This window comes from Suncus etruscus, chromosome 4 (genome assembly GCF_024139225.1).
Source record: "Suncus etruscus isolate mSunEtr1 chromosome 4, mSunEtr1.pri.cur, whole genome shotgun sequence".
NCBI lineage: Eukaryota > Metazoa > Chordata > Mammalia > Eulipotyphla > Soricidae > Suncus > Suncus etruscus.
Window position 1 is genome coordinate 6,510,437 of NC_064851.1, and position 23,467 is coordinate 6,533,903.

At 57.9% G+C, this 23,467-nt stretch overlaps 1 protein-coding gene across 1 annotated transcript; it reads right to left on the reverse strand.

Annotated features, from left to right (window-relative positions):
• Nucleotides 1–455: 455 nt before the first annotated feature.
• On the reverse strand, nt 456–16,156 carry PDGFB (platelet derived growth factor subunit B). The gene is made up of 7 exons (XM_049771771.1): nt 16,094–16,156; nt 9,279–9,375; nt 6,629–6,718; nt 5,423–5,628; nt 4,169–4,313; nt 1,913–2,066; nt 456–1,517 (listed from the first exon to the last, which is right to left on the reverse strand). Exons 1-6 carry the CDS (start codon nt 16,154–16,156, stop codon nt 1,939–1,941), a joined length of 729 nt encoding a protein of 242 aa, XP_049627728.1. The 3' UTR covers nt 456–1,517; nt 1,913–1,938.
• Between the last annotated feature and the right edge of the window lie 7,311 nt (nt 16,157–23,467).

A 23,467-nucleotide genomic window follows, 5' to 3' on the forward strand; every position in this document is an offset into this window, starting at 1 on the left:
CATGCCTAGGCCGGCACGCAGGAGCACGCAACTGGCAGCCGGCATATCTACCTTCACGGTCCAGGCACCGCACAGACCTCTGGGGAGTCACTCGGCTTAGTTCTGTGGTTATTTTTGTTGTTTTTTTTTTTACAACTTTAAATACGGAATATAAATTAATTTTACATTTAAAAAATAAAAGGAAAGCCCCCAAAAATATAATCACCAACTTTACAAACTGAAGGAAGCAGATTGGGGTGGGGAGGGAGGAAGGAAGTGCGATGGGAGGGAGCCATGAAGAGAGCTCAGACCCCCACCTTGGGGTGGTGGGATGGGGTGGGGGCGTCCTGGGGACCTTCCCCTTCTCCCCACTCCTCGACCAGCAGTTGGTTTTCTGGAAGCATCCCCCGATCCTGAGGAGAAACCCTCAGATGGAGCTTCTTTCTCTTGAGTTTTCAACACCTGCCTAGGGGGGTGACTCTGAGGTCAGGGGGACCAGCATGGCCTCCTTGTCCCTCTGAGGGCACCATTCCTGTTCAAAAGCTCCACATAGCGGGTCAATCCAGACCCAACCAATATTGTGCAGACTAGGAAGAGGCCCCTTTTCTTAAGACACTTGCCTTGCCTTTGCCAGAAAATAGTCCTACTAAGTGCACCGGCCTGGCTGGCAGCAACTTCTAAATGTTCCCACTGGCTTGTCTGAGTGCCCAGGGCCACCTACCTGCCCACCTCTTCACCCAGTGCATGCCCCAAGCAACCTCCCATGGTCAGCTTGATGGCCTGGGCAGGGAGTGGACAGGTGCCCTGCTGCTTTGAATCCAGGTCTTCTGCCCAAGAAAGCAGTGACTGAGGTCATCTGAGGCCTCAGTAAGGGGTTGCCCCCCACCCCATGTAGGGTAGGCAGGAAGGCCGGTTAGAGGGAGCAGCAGGGCGGAGGTAGAGATGATGAGATAGGTGGTGGGCAGGGGCAGTAGGAGTGAGAGGAGCCCGGGATGCCCACCAACCTCCTCCTTCTCCTCCTCCGAGCGTGGACGCCCCTTCTGGACGTCTGACGTCGCTGGGCCACCTGGTGCTGTGCCCAGGGGTGCCCCGAGACATCCACACTCACGACTACCCATGTAGGAGGCAGGGCAGGAGCTGCTGTGCGCAGTGGCGAAGGGGCAGTGGCGGGCTGGACCAGGCTAGGCCTGGCAGAAGAGACTCCCCAGTCTGTGTCCCTTTGGCCCTACGTGGCCGTGGTCCTGGGTGCCAGCTGGCAAAGAAGCCCCTTTCCCTGATGCCCCCATCAGTCTTTCTTGGCATGGAGGCTGAGGTCAGAGGAAGTCAGCAGTGACGCTCCGGACCGGTCCTTCGTTTCCTTGAGGTTCCGGGGCGAGATGCAGGAGACGCCCTGGCAGAGGGGACGGGCGGGTGCGTGGAGGGGGGGAAGCACCATTGGCCGTCCGAATCAGGCATTGAGACAGACGGACGAGGGGGGACAATATTATCACTCCAAGGACCCCATGGGGGCGATACAGCAAATACCATATTAAATAACCCTGTAAGCCAAGCAGAGGGACATGGTGGATCAGAGATGGAACCGGGGCTGCTCCCACCCCGCCTGCCCATGTGCTCATCTCAACCAGTGGCTGGGACCTGGATAGATCAGTTGTCCCTGATCTCCCCCAGAACTCAGATTTCTCCCCATTCTCTCAACCTCAGCCAGAACCCAATAGAACCTGGGCCTCCAATAGGACCCCCAACCTCACCCAAAACACACACACACACACACACACACACACACACACACACACACACACACACACACGCACGCACGCACACACCTGGGGGAAATCAAGAAATGGAAGGCCCAGGTCTGGAGACCAAACTTGATCCAGCCCAAGTCAAAGGAGGTTGGGGAAGGAAAGACGGGGTGCAGCCCCAGTGCCCTCACCTGCCCACACTCCCCCACAGATGCCTCTAGGCACCGAGGGTCTCCTTCAGTGCCTTCTTGTCGTCATGCGTGTGCTTGAATTTCCGGTGCTTCCCTTTGGGAGGCCGGCGGACACGCACGGTCCGAATGGCCACCCGTGTCACGGGCGTCTTGGCTGTTTCAGAGAGAAAGGGGGTTGTCAGAAGGCGGAAGAGCATGAGTGGGTGCAGACACCTCATATCGGCTGGGGCCCAACCTCCCGGGGGGTGAATCCCACCTCGCCTGCTCAGCAAGAGGATGTCCCTCGGGACAACTAATAAACTGTTCTGTGCTTCAGTTTCCCTGTGGAATAAGACTGCTCTTCTATTACCAGTGGTGCTGGGAACTAAGTTGACCATATACAAGGCAAGCACCTTTACCTCTCTGCTATCTCTCTATCCCCTAGAACCCCATTTTTTGGGGGATATTTGGGGCCTATTGATGTGAGCTTACTCCAGGCTGTCCACAGAGATTATTCCTTGTGGAGCTCAGGGGACCATATGGAGTGCCCAGATCACACCCAGGTGAATGACAATGCAAGGCAAGCATCCAGCCCCCCAAAATACCCTATTTCTGGGGACATTTAAAAATATTAAATCACTGTGAGATACAGTTAAAAAGCTGTTGACAGCCAAGTTTCAGTCATACGACGTTCCATTACCCATTCCCTTCACCAGTGGGGTATCTCATATTAAACTTTTTTTTGGTTTTTGGTTTTTGGGTCACACCCAGGGGCGCTCAGGGGTTACTCCTGGCTCTGTGTTCAGAAATTGCTTCTGGCAGGCTCAAGGGACCATATGGGATGCCAGGATTCAAACCACTGTCCTTGAATCAGCTGCTTGCAAGGCAAACACTCTACTACTGTGCTATCTCTCAGGCCCCTTGTATTAAACTTAAATAGAAACAACTTTTTTCTCTCGCTACAAAACCCTTTTCCACATCGACTCTTAAGTTATTGATGTTATTGATTAACTCTTAAGTTATTGACTTTTTTTTTTCTAGACTCTGCTATGCTGTTTTAATGATCATTGCTTTGTAAAACGTAGTGGCTGTAGTTATGGACTGTTTGAAGCGGCCAAACTCTCTCTCATCCGGTGAGTCTGCTCAGCCTCGGGAATGGTATGAACAGGTCTAAGAAATATCCTGAGCTGGAGTTGGAGTGATAGCACAGTGGGGAGGGTGCTAGCTTTGCATGTGCCTGACTTGAGTTTGATCCCCGCCATCCCATAGAGTGCCTTGAGCACTACCAGGAGTAATTCCAGAGTGTAGAGCCAGGAGGAACCCCTGAGCACCTCCAGGTGTGGCCCAAAAACAGAAAAGAAACTGCAAATGCAAGAAATCTTTGAGTGCAAACAACCCCCAAGACCACAGCGAGTGTCCTAAACTAGGTCATCTGGGCAACTTCCCAGAGGAGGGGACATCAGAGGTGAGAGTAATAAAGTGCCTCATTAGTGGGGGAAGAGAGAGGAGGGCGGATTTCACAGATAGATGCCAAGGCCACTGGAGAGAGTGAATCTCCAGACCCCAGGTCTGTCTCTGTGAGAAAACAAATTGTGGGCTGTGCATGTGGAAAGACTGAGTTTGTTTTTACTGTATGTTGGTTTGTATTTTTTGGTTTGGGGGCAACACTCAGTAATGTTTAGAGGTTACTCCTGTCGATGCTCAGAGCTCACTCCTTGTCCTATGTTCAGGGATCACTCCTGGCTATGTGCAGGGCACCATATTGGATTCTGGGATGGAACTTGGGTCAGGGGTGTGCGAAGCAAGGGCCCTTCCTGCTGTTATCACTCTAGCCCCAGTTTGTTTTATCTTTTTTTAAATTTTAGGGCCACCCCTGATGATGCTCCGAAGTTACTCTTGGCTCTGTGCTCAGGAATCACTTCTGACTGTGCTCAGGGGACCAAATGGGATGCTGAGGATCAAAGTCAGGTCAGCCTCATGCAAGGAAAATGCAAATGCGTAGTAGCCTGCTGGGCTATTTCTCTGCCCTCAGAGGCCAAGGTTTGAATTCTGAGCACTAGCACCACAGGGCCCCTAAGCACAGCTGGAGGCCGAGTCCTAAGTGGGGGCTACATCCTCACACAGGGTCTCACAGAAGGAAGGAACTGGGGTTTCCCCAGATGACTTTAACCAGTGCTCATCGTGAACCAGTTTAGAACACACTCCCCTGAACTCCCCACCAGCAAGCTGCCCCAGGCTCCGGGTGCTGCCAGCTGGGATCTGGGAGGCCCCCCGCACCTCGCTGCTCCTGGGAAGTCCTGGAGCCTCGAGTCACGGCCCCCGAGGTCACCACCGTCTCACACTTGCAGGCCAGATGGTCTTCCAGCGTCACCGTGACCTTCTTGAAGACTGGCTTCTTCTTCACAATCTCAATCTTGTTGACCTGCAGGACAGACGGAGGACAGGGGTGCCCTACAGCAACCACAGGGGGCAGGGGCCGAGGGAACCCCCCTTGGCCTTCCCACCCCTCCCCACCTCAGCCCCAGAAGCTCTTTCCTAGAAAGCTGTGCTTGGTCAGACACCCGGGCGCAAACAAGGCCGGACCCCGCCCCTGCCCGGCTCTTCTCGGAGCTTTTCCATCAAAACAAGCCCTCCTGACCTGGCCTCTGACTTGGCCACGGCCCCCCTGTGGGCCCCCCCACCTCTGAGAGGGAGAAAGGCATTTCCGGGCGGGGCCTGTGTCCTCATTCCCTAAGTGGCAGCCAAGGCCAGCGCTTCAGCGGAGGCCGGGATGCTTGTCTGGAAGGAAGCAGGGGGGAGGCTGGATCCGGGGGGAGGTGGGAGGGGGCGGTCAGCTGTCCACAGTCCCGCTGTCGAGCTGGGATGCATGGGGGACAGGAGATGCCAGGGTGGTGGGTGGCTGCAGTGTGACACCTGGCCGGGGCCGGGCACGAAGCAAGGCAGTGAGGGGAGATCCCGGCTGAGCCAAGCAGATGTTGGGATGTAGGTGCTAGCAGAGCAGCAGGACAGGGAGCGGCCAAAAGAGCCATATAGCAGGGAGGGTACTGGGCTGCCTTACGGCCCACCCAGCTCCTATCCCTGGAACCACATAGGGTCCCCCAAAAACTGCCAGGAGTGATCCCTGAGTACAGAGCCACAGTGGCACCCAAACCAAACCAAACCAAATCTAAAAACATCCCGAGTCAGAAGCAATGGATGAGGCCCTCACCTGTGGTCACGCCTGTCCGTACCTGCCCAGCTAAAGGGCAGCCATCCCCAGAACACCCAAGCTCATCTGCAGAACCCAGACTTGCGCTCCCAATAGGAGAGCTTAGCCCTCCATTCTGAGAGTCCAACCCCCTTCTTTTCTCGAGCCTCTTCCAGGAGGCTCTTCCTTGTTGGGCCTTTGCCCATCTCAGTCCTGCAGAGGGCTGCCGGGGTCCTGCCATCGCACCCCATTCCCAGGCACTGCTTCTTCTACCGGTCCAATGAGAGACTTCAAGGTACAGCCCGAGTCTCCCTCACGGGGAGAACCCCACCTCTCTCACGCACCTTGACGTGCCGCAGCTGCACCTGTGTGGGCCGGCACTGCACGTTGCGGTTGTTGCAGCAGCCGGAGCAGCGTTGCACCTCCACGCATGGCGGCCACACCAGGAAGTTGGCGTTGGTGCGGTCGATGAGGCTCCGAGAGATCTCGAACACCTCCGTGCGAGTCTTGCACTCGGCGATCACCGCGGGCTCTGCCACTGCCGTGGAATCTGCGGGGAGAGGGGCCCCACCTGCCATCAGAAATGGGGGAGCATGTGCAGTGCTTTCATCCAGCAGGAATGCTGCAGGGAGTGAGGGTCCCAGAGCACAGAGCTGTCTTGTGCCTCAGTTTCCCCAGGGACAATGTGGGGGCGAAGCCGAAACACAGCAGGCAGAGTGTTGGCATTGCCTGGTATGGGGCCGACCCAGGTTTTATCCCCAACATCCTGTAAGGGCCCCTTGAGTCCCGCCAAGAGTGATCCAAGTACCTATGGGTATGGCCCCAAAACAAACGTCAAAACAGCAACAAAAAAGGAGACCATGTGTAGACTCCTGAGGGCGGTAAATGTCCTTCAAACCCCCCCACACTTTCTTCGAGGATTGCACACGTGAGCAGATTTGCACCCACATGACTAATATGCAGTGTGTAGGCTGGACCAATGTCCCGCCTTACTGACATCTGGGAAACTGAGCGCCTCCATGGCAGAACAGTAAAGGAACAAACAGACTAGGCTCAGTACGGTCTCTGCAGCACCCCATACAGTCCCCCTGAGCTCCACAGAGCCAAGGCTGGTTCCTAAGCATCACTAAGCTTATTCTTAAGTCCTAAGCCTATCCCCAAGAACAAAATAAAATAAGATCTGACAGAGGCCGGAGCAACAGCACAGTAGGAAGGGTGTCTATATTGCCTGCGGCAGATCCAGGTTCTATCCTTGGCATCCCATATCGCCTCCCGAGTCTGTCAGGAGTGATTCCTGAGAGCAGAACCAGGAGTAACCCGAGTGCCACAGGGTATGGTCCAAAAGCCAGAGAAAGGAAAAATAATAGGATTTGACATGTTTAATTCTGGGGGTGCAGTGATTAGCCAGGTGCATCTCTCTTTAGGAGCAGACTGTGTTGGGGTGAGGGGTAGGTATAGTGAGTGACTCAGCCCTTCCATAGTGTGGACTTAAGGCGGCCTCAGGTCCAAGTTCCTCCCAGGGATTCCCGTCTCCCTGACCCCCAACTTACCCAGACTCCTCCTTCCTCGAGATAAATTCTCCAACTTGTCTCCAGAATGGGGTCGGGTCAAATTCAGATCCAGCTCAGCCCCATCTTCATCTGCGGACACAGGGACACAGGCATGACAATTGCAGACCCACAATTTGGAGAGAACATGGGGTGTCCTCAGATGGGGAGGACTGTCCCCCTCACCACCCGCCCATTTGCACACTGACACCCCACTCTGATGTCTCCCCTCCCAGGCTCCTTGTTCTGAAGAGGAAGACCCCTTCCCCCGAGTCACCCCCTGGGGTCCTGACCCCCAGGATTCTTCAGCTCCAAGCCCCATTCTTGAGCCCCATTTTTGGACAGAACCCACGTCCGTGATTAAAAATAACACTTCCCCTTTGCTCCTGCCCGAGAACCCTCTTGGGCTTCCCGGGCAGGGCGCGGGCCTGCAGCGCCAAGGCCGGCTTCCAGTGCCTTCCACCAGAGTTCCCATAGGAAGCGCTGAGCGCAGAAATTCTCAGAATCCCCACGGGGAACCGGGCATGGCCTGGCCCTGGCCCCTCCGGAGTCCATGACAATGGCCTGCTTGGGCGGAGAGCAAGCCTGGGCGGAGAAGGCGTGGGGTGCGGGGGGATGGAGGGGCTTGACTGGAGGCAGGGAAAGTGGTGGGGAACCCTCAGTGCTGGGGCAGGTCCAGGTCCCTGGCTTTTAGGCCAATCTCCCTGTCACCCCTCTCTGGCCTGAATATTGCTTAAGGCTCATTCCCAGGTCCCACGTGCCACCAGGGCCAACATCCGGCAATGCTGGGGGCACGGGAAAGATGCACTGGGATGCAGCTGAAGTGCCCCTTGCATGCGAGGCATGTACTCTGCCCCCCTGAGCCATCTTCCCAGTCCTTCCTGGACCTCTGGCCCACATCTGTGTCCACTGATCCCCCCAGGCAGGGAGGCTGCCCTGATCTGTTCCAAGTTCTCATCACAGACATTCTTTCTAGAGATTCTTTAAGAAATGGCCAAAGGAGATGTCTGAGTGATAGCACAGCAGTAGGACATTTGCCTTGCACATGGCTGACCTGGGACAGACCCAGGTTCGATCCCTGTCATCACATATGTCCCCTGAGCCTGCCAGGAGCGATTTCTGAGTGCAGAGACAGGAGTAACCCCTGAGTGCTGCCCAAAATCTAAAAAAAAAAAAAAAAAAAAAAAAAGATCAAAATAGCCAAGGGTTGCATTGGAGAATCATGATGGTCTTTTTGTTGTTTTGGGGTTTGGGCTTTAGGGCCACACCCGGTGGTGCTCAGGGTTCACTTGTGGTGGAACTCAGGGGACCACATGGGGTGCTGAAAATCAAATCCAAGTGGGCCGTGTGCAAGGCAAGTGTCCTGGCCGCAGTGCTATGGTTCCCGGCCGCCGGCTAGAGGACTGTGAACTCTACGATGACCCTGGGCAAGCCGACCAGTCTCCCTCAGGGCCAGAAAGTCAGTGCTTGGGAGGAGTTTTGCCGCCTGCTGCCTCCCCCACAGGCTCTCTACCCTGCCAAAGACAAAGTTAGCTCATTAAAACAAGGGGCATCCCAGGGATCCTGCCTGCAGCAGCCAATCCTTAAAACTGGGGCCTTTCCATCTACTTTAGTGCGTCCATCTGCCCGTCAGTCCGTCCGTCCGTCCATCCATCCATCCATCCATCCATCCATCCATCCATCCATCCATCCATCCATCCATCTGCTTGTCCCCCATCCCCTTTCCTATGTCTCTGAAATATCTCTGACGAGAAGAAAGAGAGTTGGGGGACAAATGTGTTTTGTGGAAAGGTTAAGTTGATTAGGAGGAAAAAAATTGTCTTGAAACAGGCCTGCTATTGAAAAGCCCAATCCTGATCCCCCACACCCAGGGTTGGGGGGGACAGCCCCAGGGTGGGGACTCGGGTCTTGGAAAGAAAGAAATTGCAGCAAAAGCTAAATTTGGAAGGTGCCCCATTGTGTGGGCCAGGGTTGGCCAGTTGGGCACGGGGTGGGGGTGTGGGAGAAGGTGGGTGGGGGGACCCGGCGAACAATAGGTGGGCGCAGCTGGGGCCTCCTGCCGCCTGCCTCCCTCCCCAGCACCCCCAGCACAGGCAGGCGGGTTTGAAAGGGCCCGGGAATGCTTTTGAGAGCAAGCCAGGGGCCCAACAGGGACGGCGAACAAAGGCAGGAAGTACTGTCCCCGCAGATAGCAGTCTGGGCAAGGGTTACAAAGTGACAAAGAGACAGGACCCCAGGGGAAGGGATCTGGGGGTGCCGGTGGGGGCAGGGGTGCCGAGCAGGGCTCCAGGAGCAGGCCAGGGGTTAGAATAGAATGGAATTCGCTCGCAAGACGGCGTTTATAAATACATCGCCGACCCAGCCCGCCGGTCCCGCCACGTGTGTGCCACCAAGCACGTGCCCACTGGCAGGGCCCGCTGGGGCATAGAGAGGGCAGCTGCTGGCCAGTGGGCCCCGGTGCCCTGCGAGACCTCATGGGCCCCAAGCCCAGACGGGGCGCCAGGGCAAGGCTCATCAGCTCCTCCCCTGGAGCTGGACCCACCCAGGGGGCAGTCCTCTCAGCACCCTGCTTGGAGACCCAGGATCCTCCCCAGGACGTCAAATAGGGGGTAGGAGGCAGGAAAGGGGGTAAATGGGGGAAGAGCCCGTTTACCTGCAGAGTCTCCGTAGAGCAGACGCCGCAGGTCCGCGAAGGAGCGGATGGAGGGGTCACTCAGCATCTCATAGAGTTCTTCGGGAATGGGATCCCCCTGTAAGGCACACACCAAGGACTCCATGAGCCACAGCCAGACCCAACCGTTAACATTCCCCAGGCACCAAATTCCCACAGCACCCCTCGGCCACAGGACAAGAGCCAGCCAATGGGGGTCAGATACCTTCACCCCCAAAGGGAACCCCAGCTGGGTGATCTGGGGGTGCCCATCTGCCTCCCCATCCCATCCAGTGGGCTCCCCTCTGGTTTCTAGCACCTTCTTTTCACACCTGCATGGACGGAGGTGGGTGGGGTGGACACAGCTCTGCATGGGTGGGAAGACAGGGGCTCCCAGAAACCGTTTGTCCAAGCCCCATGGCCAGGTGCAAAGGACCCTGCATTCCCGATGCTCAACAGCGGGTCAGGGGGAATCTCGGAGCCCCGACCCAAATCTCATGCAGGGCACGGGGACTCTTCGGATACCGCTGCCGGGAAACCTGAAAGATGACCTGGCCCGCACCCGCCAAACCCTATTTTTAGTGCCCCTCTGGCCTGGCACCAAAGACACTTGAAACTTAATAAGCACTTTAACGGGCCCCACTCGGAGCCAGCTTCCTCCGGGGAAACCGCTGGCCCTGCCACGACACGATGGTGGCCCCGTAGGAAGGTCACAGCTACCCATGTGGTCTGAGGACCAGGTGCAGGAGACTAGATGGGGAAGCACAAGCCCGAGTCCACAGCCCCATCAGGCATCTTGGTGCAGTTGCTCATGCACGCAAACACGCATGTGCAGGGCACCACCACGCAGACAGTGCCCACACGACACACATCAATACGTATGCAAGATGCACTAGTAAACACTGAAACACATGCACACAGCTCAGGCGTGCCCACATATGTACAAAGGCACGCAGACCCTACATGAACAAGTGCGCATTCATGCCCGCAAACAGCCACGCATGTGTTTGACGACATATCGAAGGAGCTTTAGAGCGCTCACGGCAGATGGGGACCCAACTCCAGAGGTTACCTCAGTTTCCCCGGGGCAGAGGGTAGGGTCCTGTTTAGGTGATTTGCTGACCACACCAAGGACCAGAGTTCTGAGTAGCTCACCAGGGCCTGAACTGGGCAAGGAATGACCTGAACTGTCCCTGACCTGTCTAGCCAGTCCCCCAGGGGCTCTCCCCAAAGCCACTGTTAGGGGCCTGGCAATTGGTTGGTTCTCTCATCTTCTGCAAATCAGTTCCCTCTAGTGGGAACACCTCCTTCAGGGGGCACCTTGGGATCCCCTGCCAGAAACTCAGTAGGCCAGAAACCAGGAAGCACCAAGGCACCTTTTTTTTTTTTTTTTTTTTAATTTATTAGATTTTTGTGCTCCTGGCTCTGTGCTCAGGGCATCAAATGGGATGCCGGGGATTGAACCCTGGTAGGCTGCATGCAAGGCAAAGAAAGGCCTTACCCACTATACTATCACTCTAGTTCCACTTGGTCATTTTCAAATGGATTCTTTAAACATCCCCCTATGCTGTTGCTTCCTGTCAACATGGGGCTCTTAATTCTGCTCAGTACCTAGATCTGAGGGGGGCTCCAGGGGAGAAAGCTGGGGGGTACAGCCAGAAGCATGTAGGCCTACATGACTGACCATCAAGGAGTGCAGGGTGGTAAATGTGGGGGGGTACCACACCCCCAGGAGAAACTCCAGGCTTTAGGAGGCCTCCATGTGGACCTGGAAATAGCCCCCTAATGGAGAAAGGTGGACTGCCCGGTTACCACCTCCAGCCCCCAGGCTACCATGCAACTCCTCTCATCCAGCTCCATTTTCCAGGGGCTGGTGAAGCCCCGAGTCTGCTCTAAGCTTGCCTGAGGCTGCCAGGGGAAAATCGAAAGTAGGGGTGTCTAGCACAGATGTTTGTGGAAAATTATTCAACCCCCCCCCACGCTGAGGGATCTGCAGTACATGCATGGTCCACCCACCCCCTAGTAGCACCACGAAGGACCACCAAGCAGGGAGTAACCCCCAAATACCACTGGCTCTAGTTCTCTCCCACCCACAACAAACTTTTCTCTCCACTTTTCTCTCCCCAGGAGTGAAGGCCAAGGGCAGGACAGGAAGCCAGAGAACAGGTAAGCCCCACCTGGCCTCAGAGGCCAAATCTTAGGGTATCAGCCCAAATCCTCTAAGGCTAAATGGGGAGAGTGATAGGGGCTCCCCCTATAGGTGCTAAGTCAATAATGGAAATTGCAATAAATCCTTCTTCCTGGGATTCCCCCTTAACTCCTCCTCCAGGAGGCCAACCTGGGATAGTTCTCCCCTTTCCCAAGTCAACTGTACCCCCGAAAAAGTTCACTATTACTGGGCTTTTGGGAATGTGTCAGAACTCCTCTTGAACTCTTTCTTTTCTTTTTTTTTTTTTTTTTTGAGGACTGACTCTTAGGGGTGCCCTGTGCTAAGATTTCACAAAGCACCAGGGCTGGGCCCAGACCTGTGTATGAAGAGGAAACAGAGCTCAGAACAATGAAGGGGTCACAGGTTTACACAAAGAGATGACCATCCCTCCCGCTTCACTGCTCGTGTTCTGTCTCTTTCAGTGTGTCCCCAACCTTGGAGCCCCCTGGAGCCCCCGGGGTCTTGCTGTGGGCCACAAGGTACAGGCCCAGAAAGCCCCAGTATGCATAGACATAGCCATGGAAAGCCTGGGGACCCCCCCCCCCACAGTTCCAGGTAAGACCACCATGTCCTCATCTTTACATTCAGGCCAAAAATCCCTCCCCAGGGGTCCCCTGGAGCCCTAACTGAATTACTGAGAAGTGGGGTCCCTGTGCTCCTGGGGGAAAGGGCGGGGAGTAGCAGGGCAGTGGGCTCTGCATGCTCCCCACACCCAGCTGGTTAAGATGTCAGGGGATTCAGCCCAAGGTCTACCCCAGTCTGCTGTGTCCCTGGGCAGCTGCTGGGGGTCCCAGGGTTCTCCCAGGATGTGGAGAGTAGCCCCTCAAAATGGTTTCCCTTGGCTTCTAGGTTCTAGAAGCCTCTTGGGTGGGGGGAAGCAGTATTTTCCTGGGAGAGGGGAGAGGCGAGCTGGCACCAGGTGGTGGCTGCCCCAGAGCTCAGGCCCGGGGTTCCTAGCAGGGCCAGGGCGTGGCGAGAAGGGAGCTGGGATGCTGCCAGCCCAGGGCGCCAAGGCAAACAGCCCCACCCCCACGGCAGCTGCAGAAGGTGGGAAGGGCACCGTGGGGGCCAGGTGAGCTACCTGCTCCTGGGAGGGCTCAGATCAAAGGGACTGGGACCCCACCCTGCGCCAGGGCCCCAGCACACACACAAACACACACTCTCTTGGCCTCTCGGCCCCAACACCCAGGGGCGTTGTCTGGGGCTGGCAGAGGAGGAGCTGACGAGGCCTTGGCTGGCAGACTCGGGCCAGGCTCCCATTGGATGCCAGAGCTAATCCTTGCCTGGCCGATCAGACCCATTTAAACCCCTTTCCCAGCTGAGCATTCCTCCCGGGACCCTCCGAATCAACTGTATGTTCACCCAGCATTTTTTGAATAGGGGAGAGCCTCGGCCACATTATGCATCCCAGCCCTCAACCTGGGGTGGAAGTGGGTACATGAGTGACCATTTCCAAGAGGGTATGGAATTCCTCTTGGGGGTGAGGGGAAAGACCTTTGACCTAACCCAAGCCACTCACTATTTTCGGTGGTAGAAACTGGGGCCCAGCTCAAGAGCCCAGCACCATGGTCATTTTCCAACTTCTTTTTCCTTGTTGTTGTTTTTTTTTTCTTTCTTCCCCACTCTGGGCTCTTGAAGTTCCACAGATGGGGCAAAAAAAGAAAGGCAGAATTGTTCCTCAAGCTTGGGGGGTGGGGAACGAATCGCCAAAGAGGAAGGTGACCATCTGCCAGAGGGCCCCAGGGCCATGGCCACCCTGGGCGTGTGCAGTCAAGGAGCCTCAGCAAGCGCTAGACATTGCCATCGGGGGCCTTCACCTCCCCGCCAGGATTCACCGTGCTGTCCAAATATTTACAGTGGAGCCACAGCAGCAGTGAGCAACTGGCCCAGAGGGACAGATAAGAAGCAAGAGAATAAACCTGAAAAGGAAAACAGTTGCTCTTACAGGGAGGGGAAGGCCCATGGCTGATACCCTCTCACCAATTGGGCCGAAGCTCTCTCCCGTGCATGGGCGAACACACACACTCGCACATTCACACAAGTTGCTCCAGTAGCTCCAAATTATTGCCTGGAACCTCACACATTCGCCCAGGCCTGGAAGGATCCACTGTGTTCCTCTCCTTCCCTAACAAAGTGCTCTTTCTGTTAATGAATTAAAAAGAAAGCTGGGTAGTGGGGAGTTGGGGACCACAAAACCGTCCACATCCCTCTCAAATCAGGGTGCTGAGGGGAAAGACTTCAAGTGCCCGTGAGCAGAACCTTTCTCATGAGGCAGCTCTGAGGAGAGAGATGGAATCTCCCTCCCAGGTCCAGGTCAATCGCCAGGCTGCCTCCACCAGCCAGGCCTTCTGGAGTATATGGAGGTTGTCTTCCTGGACAAGCCCCCACTTTCCCATCCTGAGGAAAGAAAGCTTGGCCAACTCTGGGCGGAGCCCCTCACAATTGTGGGTTCTTCGAGATCTGTGTGTGTGACTAAGGGGAAGAGAAACACCAGTTCTCTGTGCCCTGGCCCAGTCCCCGGTGCCCCCAACACACACACACACACACACACACACACACACACACACACACACACACACACACACGAGATGTAGCAGGGGAGGAGGAGGAGGAGAAGGAGGAGATGCTAAAGTAAAGGAGTTTGGAGGGACAGGCCTGCAGCCCACAGCCTCAGTACAGGACAGAACCTGGGGACCGGGGCCCCCTCCCTGCCTCCAAGATTGGTTTCCCAGAAGAGCTTCTTTGAAGGGGCAAATGCTTGGGACCTCACAGGGCCCCATTCTACATCAACACCTTCAGTGGCCACAAGGTGCAGCTAAAAAGAAAAAAAAAAAAAAGGGTGGGGGGAAAGGGGGCAAAGGAAGCAGGAGCAAACCTGAGCGTGGGGTCCCAGCCCCAGTTAGAAAGCGGGGTCCCCGCCAGAGGTGACCCACCACCTGTTGAGCAGAACCTGGACCCCGGGTGAGTGCGGAATGTCACTGGGGCCTGCGCGCGCGTGGGTGCAAGCGTGCGTGGGTGAGCGTGCGTGCACGAATGCTCGGGCTGGGAGGCGCGCGCGCGCGTGTGTGTGTGTGTCCCGCGTGTGCACGGGCGTGGCGGCTGCGGGCGCGCAACCCGGCCGGGGCTATGCTATGCGTGCCCGACGTTGTGCGCGCCCGCCCGAGCGCAGCATCATCGCCTGCGGCCAAGAGCGTGCAATTGCGTGGGGTGAGTGAGAGAGTCGGGGGGCCGGGCGGGGTGGGCTGCGGAGAGCATCGGCGTGGTGGTGGTGGGGAGCCTGGGCACCGGGCCCAGCCCTTCCCCGGGGCCTCCCCTGCGAGGAAGCGAGGCGGCAGCTGGCACCGGCCGGTGCAAACCCCCCTGGAACTAGCTCCCCAAACAGCTGGCCGCGGCCCGGGGGGCTGCAGCGGGCGAAGAAGGGGGTGCGAGAGGGGCCCAGACGCACCACCACATTCACCGTCTCATCCTCATCTTCCTCCCCCTCCCGGGTGCGGGGTGGCCAGGGGGGTGTCCACGGAAGGGCGGGTCCCCGGGGCTGGAGGCCGGTCGGCCCTGGAGGAACCCCGAGAACAAAAGGAGACGGCGTCGGCTCCTCCGTGGTCAAAACAACCTGCTCTGGCGGCTGCCCAAGGCCCGGCCATGGCGGGCCCCCCCCCCCAAAGCCCGTCGCCTTAACCCCTTCGCCGCCGCCCACGGGCACGGCCTTGGCAGGCAGCGGCGGCACGGAGCCCGGCGCGCCCTCTCCTCCCCGCCCGCGTGCGTGCCCCTCCTCCGGCCCGCCCCCTTTCCCACCTGGATTCCGGGTAGACTTGCCAACTCACGGCTACGTGAGGCCCTGGCGGGTTGCGGGGGGACCCGGGAGCGCCCGCAGACGGGGCCCCGTGGCCACCCCTTCTTTTCCCCTCCCGCTCGCTGCAGGGCGCGCCCCGCACCGGCGCGCGGGGGTAGAGGCGCGCAGGTACGGCGGGGCCACGGACACGGCACGCACCGGGGAAGGGAAGGGGAAAGAGGGTCGGGCAAGGGGGTCCCCGATTCCCTGAGTGCCCCCCCACTCCGCCCCGAGTGCCTGAAGCGCAGCTCCCACTCCCCAACCCTCCACCTCCGCGCCCAAGGTGCAAACTGCGCCCTGAAGGCCCGCGCGCCCCAGCTGCCCTGCGTGGGCCCGAGGGCGCGCACCAAGGCCGAGACCGGGTGGAGGGAGGGGGATGCAGGCCCGACACCCCTAGGATTCTTGGCGTGGCTGCCCACCACCCTGGGGACACAGCTGGCACTCCCCCACCCCGTGCCCTGAAAGCCGGGACCTAGCCAGAACCTTCCGGGACTCGGGTCGGTGCCTCTCCACCTCCCTCTCCCCAAGGTCCGGGGGCGAACTGGGGCTTTCTGGGTGTCGGGGAGTGCGGGCAGGACCCCACACCCGGCCACCAACGCTGGACACCCACCCCCACCTCGGCTGTGCCCTCCCCAGAGGTTGGCACCCCCCGGATCTCACGCCCCAGCCCTGGGAGGTCACCCAGCGCGTCTGGGGTGCAAAGTTCCCAGCCGGGAGAGGCAGGGGCGTCCTGCCCGGGTCCGAGCCACTCACTCACTCTCTCCCTCCTCGCCCACTCACCTCGGCGCTGACCAGGCGCAGGTAGCAGCAGAGCGACAGGCAGAGCGCCCAGCCCCGATGCATGCCGACTCCGGGCCCGGCCCCGCGGGGCCCCAGGACGCGTGGACCGAGCGCGCCGCCCCCGCGGCCAGGATGGGGGGCCGGGGCTGGGAACGGGGTGAAGGGGTTCGGCTGGGATCCGCGGCGCTCAGGCGCTCAGGCCCCGCTGCAGCCGCCGCCGCCGCGGGCTCACCCGCATGGCCCCCCGGGCTCCGTCGCTGGGGGAGCTGCGGCTGCGGGTCCGAGGCCGCTACCTGGGCGGATCCCGAGCCCTTGCGAGCATCCACGGCCGGGGGGCTGCGTCGCGCACCAGCCGAGGCGTCTGTCTAGCCGTGTGGGGGCGCCCAGGGGACTCCAACCTCTCCTGGCTCTCTCTGTCTCGGAGAGAACGAGCGAGCAGTCTGGAGCGTCTGGCCTCGCCTCGGTGGCTCCGGGCGTTTTCCTGTGCCCGCCGGGCTTAGCTTTTTGGCGACATCTCCCGCAGCGCCGGCTCGGGGCCTCCCAGCCCCCGGGAAGTCTTTCCCCCGAAAAACTTTTTGCAAAGTTGGCGTGGCCGTGTGGGCCCGAGTCCCCGGGCACGGAGGGTGGCACCGCTGGGCAGCCGGGGCCGGGTGCGTGGCGCGTGGTGCGTGCGCTCCGCTCTGCTCTGGCCCGGACGGTGGTGACCCGACCGGTGGCCGGTGGCGATGCGCCCTGGGCCGGGCCGGCAGACAGGTGGACGCGACGCGAGTCCGTCGGTCTGTCCGGCTCTCCTCCGCTCTCTGTCTGGGCGTCCTCTGCGGCTGCTGAGGCTGGCTGCTCGGGCTTCCTCTTTGCAACGAGGTTCTCCTCTCCCCCACCCCCCCTTTTCTTTTTCCCCTTTAGCGCGCGCGCGCGCGTGTCTGTCTGTCCGTCTGTGTGTGCGCGTGCAAAAATAAAATAAAATAAAATAAAATCTCTAGTTCTGGAGGATGAAGGCTGGGCACAGCTGGCTAGAAGCTGCAGGCCGGAGGAGGGTGCCCTGGGGAGGCGGCGGCCCAAGTTGCCACCCTTTCAGCTGTTCCAGCCCTTTTTATAAAAGAGCGGAGCGTGAGTGCGCAGGTGGGTGGAGACGTTCGTTCCCCTGGCTGGCCCAGACTCGGGGAAAGCAGAGCGCAGCAGTGGGGTGGGAGCTGGGTGGGAGGGCCTGCGTAGAAGGCGGGGCACCCCGGGGTCTCGCCCAGTCCCGCAGCCTGGGCTGTCCAAGAATCCGATCCCCCACCCCAAGAGTGAGGTTTGGGTAGGGGGGGAAATGCGGGGCAGCCCGCAGCCCCACCCCTCCAACGAGACCGTGGCCTGGTTTTCTGGCCCACGTGGTGGGGGGGTGGGTTGGGCTGGTGGAGATGGGGGGGGGGGGATGCGGCCCAGGCAAGGCTTGAAGGGGAAGGATTCAGGGGGCTCCCCAGGGTCAGAACCCGCCCAGCGCAGCCCAGCCCAGCCCAGTGCCAGGGCCAAGGCCAAGGCGGCCGCTCCCCTCCCTCCAACGCGAACAGTTTGGGTGCTGGGTGAGGGGTGATAAGCAAAACCTTCACTCCAGAGAGGACGGGGAGCCCCCAGCCCCGAGGGGACCCCACAAACCCGCAGCGGGTACCCCCTCTATCTAGCTGGCCGCCTGGCACCTCCAGGTTCAGATTTGTCGAATTGCAAAGTCTCCGGGAACCGCGCGCATCCTGCGGCATCCATCCCCAGGCCGGCTGCCATCTCATTCCTCCCTTCTTCTCCCCACCTCCTCTCAGCCCTGCTGGGGGGCGCTCCGCCCAGCAGTCACACAGTTAATGCCTCCCCCATCCCGGCTCTGGGAGCCACTCGCTCGCTGTGTCCCCGCCTTCCACAGTCACACGGTCACACTCACTGTCACACGCCGCCGAGCCCAGCACCCACGGTGGGGACCCGCAGGCTTGCTGCATCGCCCTTGCCCTCTGGGGTGTCAGCTGCTCCAGGCAGGTGTCCACACATTCGGCCTCCAACACAGACACACCCCATCTCTTGGTGAACTCTCTGAGGGGTCAAGGAGTCGGGGACCTCAGGAAAAAAAACACTCAATGAAAGACACCGACTGGAGTCTCCAGCAGGGCAGGGCCCCCCATGTCCCTGGGAAGGGTCATTGTTGCGATTTATATATTGACTAAACGGGGGATTCGACTCAGGGACTCCCGCCTGCAAGGTGCACTTGAACCACCTCCCTGGTTCCTAACCATAAAATGTAATTCAGTGGTACAGAGCTCCTGTTTCACATGTGTGAGACCCAGGAATGCATGCCTGTCCCTGCAAAAAATATACATCAAATAGAGGGGCCAGAGCTATACAGCACAGCGGAAAGGGCATTTGCCTTGCATGCAGCCAATCCCGGGTTTGATTCCCAGCATCCTATAGGGGCCCCGTGCCCACCAGAAGTGATTCCTGAGTACAGAACCAGGAGTAACCCCTAAGCGCTACTGGGTGTGGCCAAAAATTATAAATATAATATGTATAGGTATATATACATATATATGATGTATGTCATGGGTTCCTGGATTTGTAGGTATTATACCAATTGGAAAGGAACTTTTGCCTGGCTTTCTTTCAGGATTCTGGGGGCTCATCTGAGCAGCCAGGACTGGGCAGAGACCAGGTAATTCTCCTCATATGATTGCAAAGCTGGTTCCTTAGTGTCAGTACTGTCCCCAGACATGATGGCCAAGCATGGGAGATAGATTCTTTTTTTTGGGGGGGGGGTCACACACAGCAGCTCTCCGGGGTTACTCCTGGCAAGATTGGGGGACTATATGGGATGCCAGGATTCAAACCACCGTCCTTCTGCATGCAAGGCAAACATCCTACTGTTGTGCTATCTCTCCAGCTCGGGAGACAGATTCTTAAACAAACCAATTCTTAATAGGAAAGTGATGGGTCCACAGTCAGGCACTGATTCCTCTGACAGCAGGTGATCTTGACTTTGACCTGCTGTAGCCTCAGATCTGTCAGTGTGTGATGATACAGCTCCATTATTACCCAAGTCAGGACAGCAAAGTAGTACAAGAAAGCACTTGGGGCCAAAGTGATAGCACAGCATGGAGGGTGTTTGCCTTGCACTCAGCCAACCCGGGTGTGATCCCTGGCATCCCATGTGGTCCCTGAGCCTGCCAGGAGCGATTTCTGAGTGCAGAGCCAGGAATAACCCGAGTGCCGCATGGGTATAAAAAGCACATATCTTGCAAGCAAGAAATGTGGGTTCAGTCCCCAACACCACAGTAGAAGGAACCCACAGGGCATACAGAGTTCTTGAATGTGAGAACACCAAGTGTGGTCGCTGACCTTGCACGGTTGAAAAAAGGGAACACCAGAGAAAGGGGGTGCTCACTGAGCCCAGAAGAGCTGTGTGTCTAAGGCAGCAGAGCCCGTTAGCCCTGGAGAGGCGGAAGTGGCAGGACCTCCCCAATGCACACAGGCCCAGATGAAGAGGCACCAGAAAGGGGGGTGCCCTGGGTTGGAGGGAGCATCACAGTATGGGTATCAGTGCTGACCTGCAGGTGCCCCACATGCAAAGGAAGGTTCACTCACTCTGCCTGATGGCTGAGGCTCAAGCACCTACTGGGAAACTGAGGCACGGAAGGGGATCTGCACTCTAGAGCTACCAGGTAAGGAAGACACTCTCTTTCTTGGGTGAGGGACTCACACAGCGGGAGCAATGGGGAGCCCCCTCCTAAGAAGAACCCCTGTACCCTCCCTGCAGACTGCCAGTTCTGTCCTTGCTAGCTCCTTCTTCCAGCTGCTGGCTGGTCTCGGCACCTCCTCCAAGAAGCCTCCCAGGCTCGCTGTCTGCCTAAACTCGCGGTTTGCGGCCCTATGTACATTTTGTGGCCCTGCCCTACAGGAATCTTTTTTTGTTTTATTTTGTTTTAGTTGTTTGGGTCACACCCACCAATGTTCAAGGCTTACTACTGACTTTGCACTCAAGGATCACCCCAACTTTGCCTCCTGCGGCCCCCAGATAAATTGAGTTTGAGACCCCTGGCCCATGTTCCAAGAGCTGGGCACTGTCTGAGATTAACATTGCCCCTGTTCACCTACCTACTGCCAGGCTGAGCTCTGCCTGGGTGAACCTGATCAGGCCAGCACCCACCTTCCCGCCTAGCCACCAAAGCCTTTGTTGAATAAACGGACACTGAGGTAATAAACTTATAAACCTCTTGTCTTTCTCTCGCTCTGAAACTCTGAGACCCTGCTAAGGGGCAGAGAGAGCTGAAAAGGGGGGTTGTGCCCTGAAGCCCTGCTCTAAATCCTCCACAACCCCCCCTCAAAGATCTGGGAGACCCAGAAACAGCCATGCGGCCAGAGGAACCAGGCTTTCCAGGGACATGGAAAGTGGGTCATTTGGGGTGGGGCCACACCCCATAATCCTCACCCCACACCTACCCCCCCCAGGGCTAAGCCAAGTGAAAACAAGTGTCCGATTGGGGGCGGGGAGGACGCTGCTTTTTTTAGACTGTTGACACCCACACCCGGCACCCAACTCCCTTACACCCTGGCATGAAACTCGGGCCCAGGAAGGCTCTGGCCTCACTCCTGGGGCTCACTGTGGCCTCTGCTGAAGATGGGATGGCCCCGGGGCCCTACCATGCCTGTCCAGGCAGGGGCTTTTCCAGGCTCAGTGGGAGAAAAAATGGGGTTCCTAGATGGTACAGCCCAGGGCTGGAGCCATAGCACAGCAGGGAGGGCATTTGCCTTGCACGCAGCTGATCCAGCGTTGATCCCTGGTGTCCCATAAGGCATCCCCAAGCAGCACTGCCAGGAGTGATTCCTGAGTGCAGGGCCAGGAGTCAGCCATGAGCACTGCCAGGAGTGGGAGCCCACTACCACCAAAAAAATCAAAATTACAAAATTAAAGAGAATGTCTAAGACCCCCTAGACAGCAAGGCTCCCATGGCAGGAAGGACTGGCCGGCCCTCCTCCCCACTCTCTGCAGCTCCAGCCATCTTCCCCCCTCTCCAGATCCCACCGGACCCCAATGCCCCTTCCACCAGCTCTACTGCACCTTAGAAGCACCCCTGTGGGGACTTGGGTGCAGGCCCATTTCACAGATGAGGGCACTGAGGCTCCAGGTGTCTCCCTCAGACTCCCCACCCTGAGCCCGCTCCAGTTCCTCGACAGTACCTGGTTAGAAACACTGACAAGGCTCCCCCCCCCCCAGAGGACACTCAAGATGGGGCCAGGACCAGAGGGCAGCTGTAGGCTGGGCAGGCCCTAGGGAGAAGGGGGTCCCTCTTCCCAGCTGCCCCTCATGGCTGCTGGAGACACGAGACCCTCAGGAAGGCTCATGGACGGACAGGCAGCACCTGGCCTAACCCAGCCCCTGGGCGGTGACCTTGGCAGACGAAAGGGCGGGAAATGCGCTGTTTGTTTTCTTGGTCCTGCTGGTGCATTTTTAGCTCCTCCAGGCCCCAGACAGGGAAGAGGATGTTTGGACTCTGCTCAGATCTACCTGGCCTGGAAGCTGGCGGGACACAGAGCAAAGGGCCTGGAATGTGAGGGCCAGACGGGGCTGAGCCCAGCTCTTGGGGCCCACCTGCCAGGCCCCTCGGCTTTCTAGAACCTTCGTCCTGGGCCAAGAGCTTGGCCTGGTCTGGCGTACCAGGGGTATGAGAGCCCTATTGCCTCTCTGGGGCAAGCCAAGGGCACTCGGGCACCTCTGAGATTCAGAGACGCATGTTCTGGTCACACAGCGCATCAGGGACAGGAATGAAGTGACTTGTGGCTCGCCCAACGCCGAGAAGCATGCTGTGATGTGTGCAGAGGGAGAGAAGAGGTCGGGTTCCTATAATCCCCAAACACCCACAGTCCTGTTACCCCAAACATCTATATTCCTATTCTTCCCAAATGCCCTAATCCTATTACCCCCAAATACTCATTCCTATTACCCCAAACACCCCATCCTGTAACCCCCAAACACCCAGTTGTTACTCTCAAATACTCCAAACACCCACCGTCCTGTACCCCAAATACCTAGTCCTATCACCCCAAACACAATTCTGTTACCCCCAGATACTCATATTCCTGTTACCCCCAAACACCCCATTTGTCACCCCCAAATACCCCAGTTCTTTTTACTCCCAGCTACTCACTGTCCTGTTACCCCAAACCACTTTCCCTCACCTTGGCCCCTCCAGAATGTTCTGAGCCTCCAGTGCACCCTTCTCCTATCCTACATCCCCCACCCCAGCTTCTCCGGGGCTGTTCCCAGGGGTCACAAAGCCCCTTCTCACAAATTCTATGAGGCACTAGCTCCCCAAAGCCCTAAGCATCCCCAGGGCAGGAATTGAGATGTGTCAGGGCTGAGAAGCACCACGGGGAGGCTGGAAGTGCTGGGGTCACCCTTGAATCCTACTTCCTCTGTAGCCCTGCAGAGATGAGGAGTGAGGTGTGAGGTGGTCAGCAGGGCATTGTGCTCACAGTGTCCCTGACATGGCCCTGTGCAGTGGGGGCAGTCCCCAGGCTGTTCCCCTTAGCACCTCTGACCCTCCCATCTCCACCAGCTGATTCTCAGAGCACCCAAGGCCCCCTCTGCTGGCAGAGACTTCTCATCTAAAGGGCAGGTCCTGGATTTCAGTGGGCTACATGGGGGACAGGGTCCTATTCCCCACACTGCATCCCCGCAGGAGCACAGGGCTAGGAGGAGCCCCAGTTTTACTTGGTGTGACCCAAAAACCTTAAGTCCATAAAGGGCAGATCAAAGTGAAGAGACAGACATGGTGATTTCATACGTGTCAAAACTAATCCAGGCCTCAGGGCCCGTGTGATAGCACAGCCAGGAGGGCGCTTGTCTTGCTCAAGGCTAACCTGGGTTTGACCTCGGCACCCCTTATGGTCCCCCGAGTCCCTCCGGGGTGACTCCTGAACACAGAGTCAGAGCACACAACATTGGGTGTATCCCAAACAACAAAGGCAACATGAGAGAAAAGTAGCACAGTGGTGAGGGCGCTTGCCTCCCCTGTGGCCGAAGTGGGTACAATCCCTGGCATCTCATATGATTCCCCCAAGCACTGCCAGAGTAATTCTTGCATGCAGAGCCAGGAGTAACTCCTGAGCATTGCCAGATATGGCCCAAAAAATCAGAAAAGCAAGCAATAACAGAAAATACATACACCCCCCCTTACCCCCTAAACCCCGGACCATTCAATGAAAATGGTTCATTCCTCAGAGGAGCCAATCACATGATCTCCTTTGGCTCCCCTCACCTACCCCCTTGGAGAAGGGACCATGAGAGCTTCTGGCACATTTGGGGAGCCTCATCTACAGAGCTGGGGCCAGCCACACACCAATGGAGGGACCTGGCATGTC

Excerpts from the sequence above, each read along its gene's own strand:
- PDGFB (XM_049771771.1), bottom strand. The coding sequence starts at position 16,156 with ATGCATCGGGGCTGGGCGCTCTGCCTGTCGCTCTGCTGCTACCTGCGC. Across the intron at positions 6,719-9,278 it reads GCTCTACGGAGACTCTGCAG|ATGAAGATGGGGCTGAGCTG; the intron begins GTAAACGGGCTC and ends CTGTGTCCGCAG. Across the intron at positions 2,067-4,168 it reads GACTTCCCAGGAGCAGCGAG|CCAAGACGCCCGTGACACGG; the intron begins GTGCGGGGGGCC and ends TCTCTGAAACAG.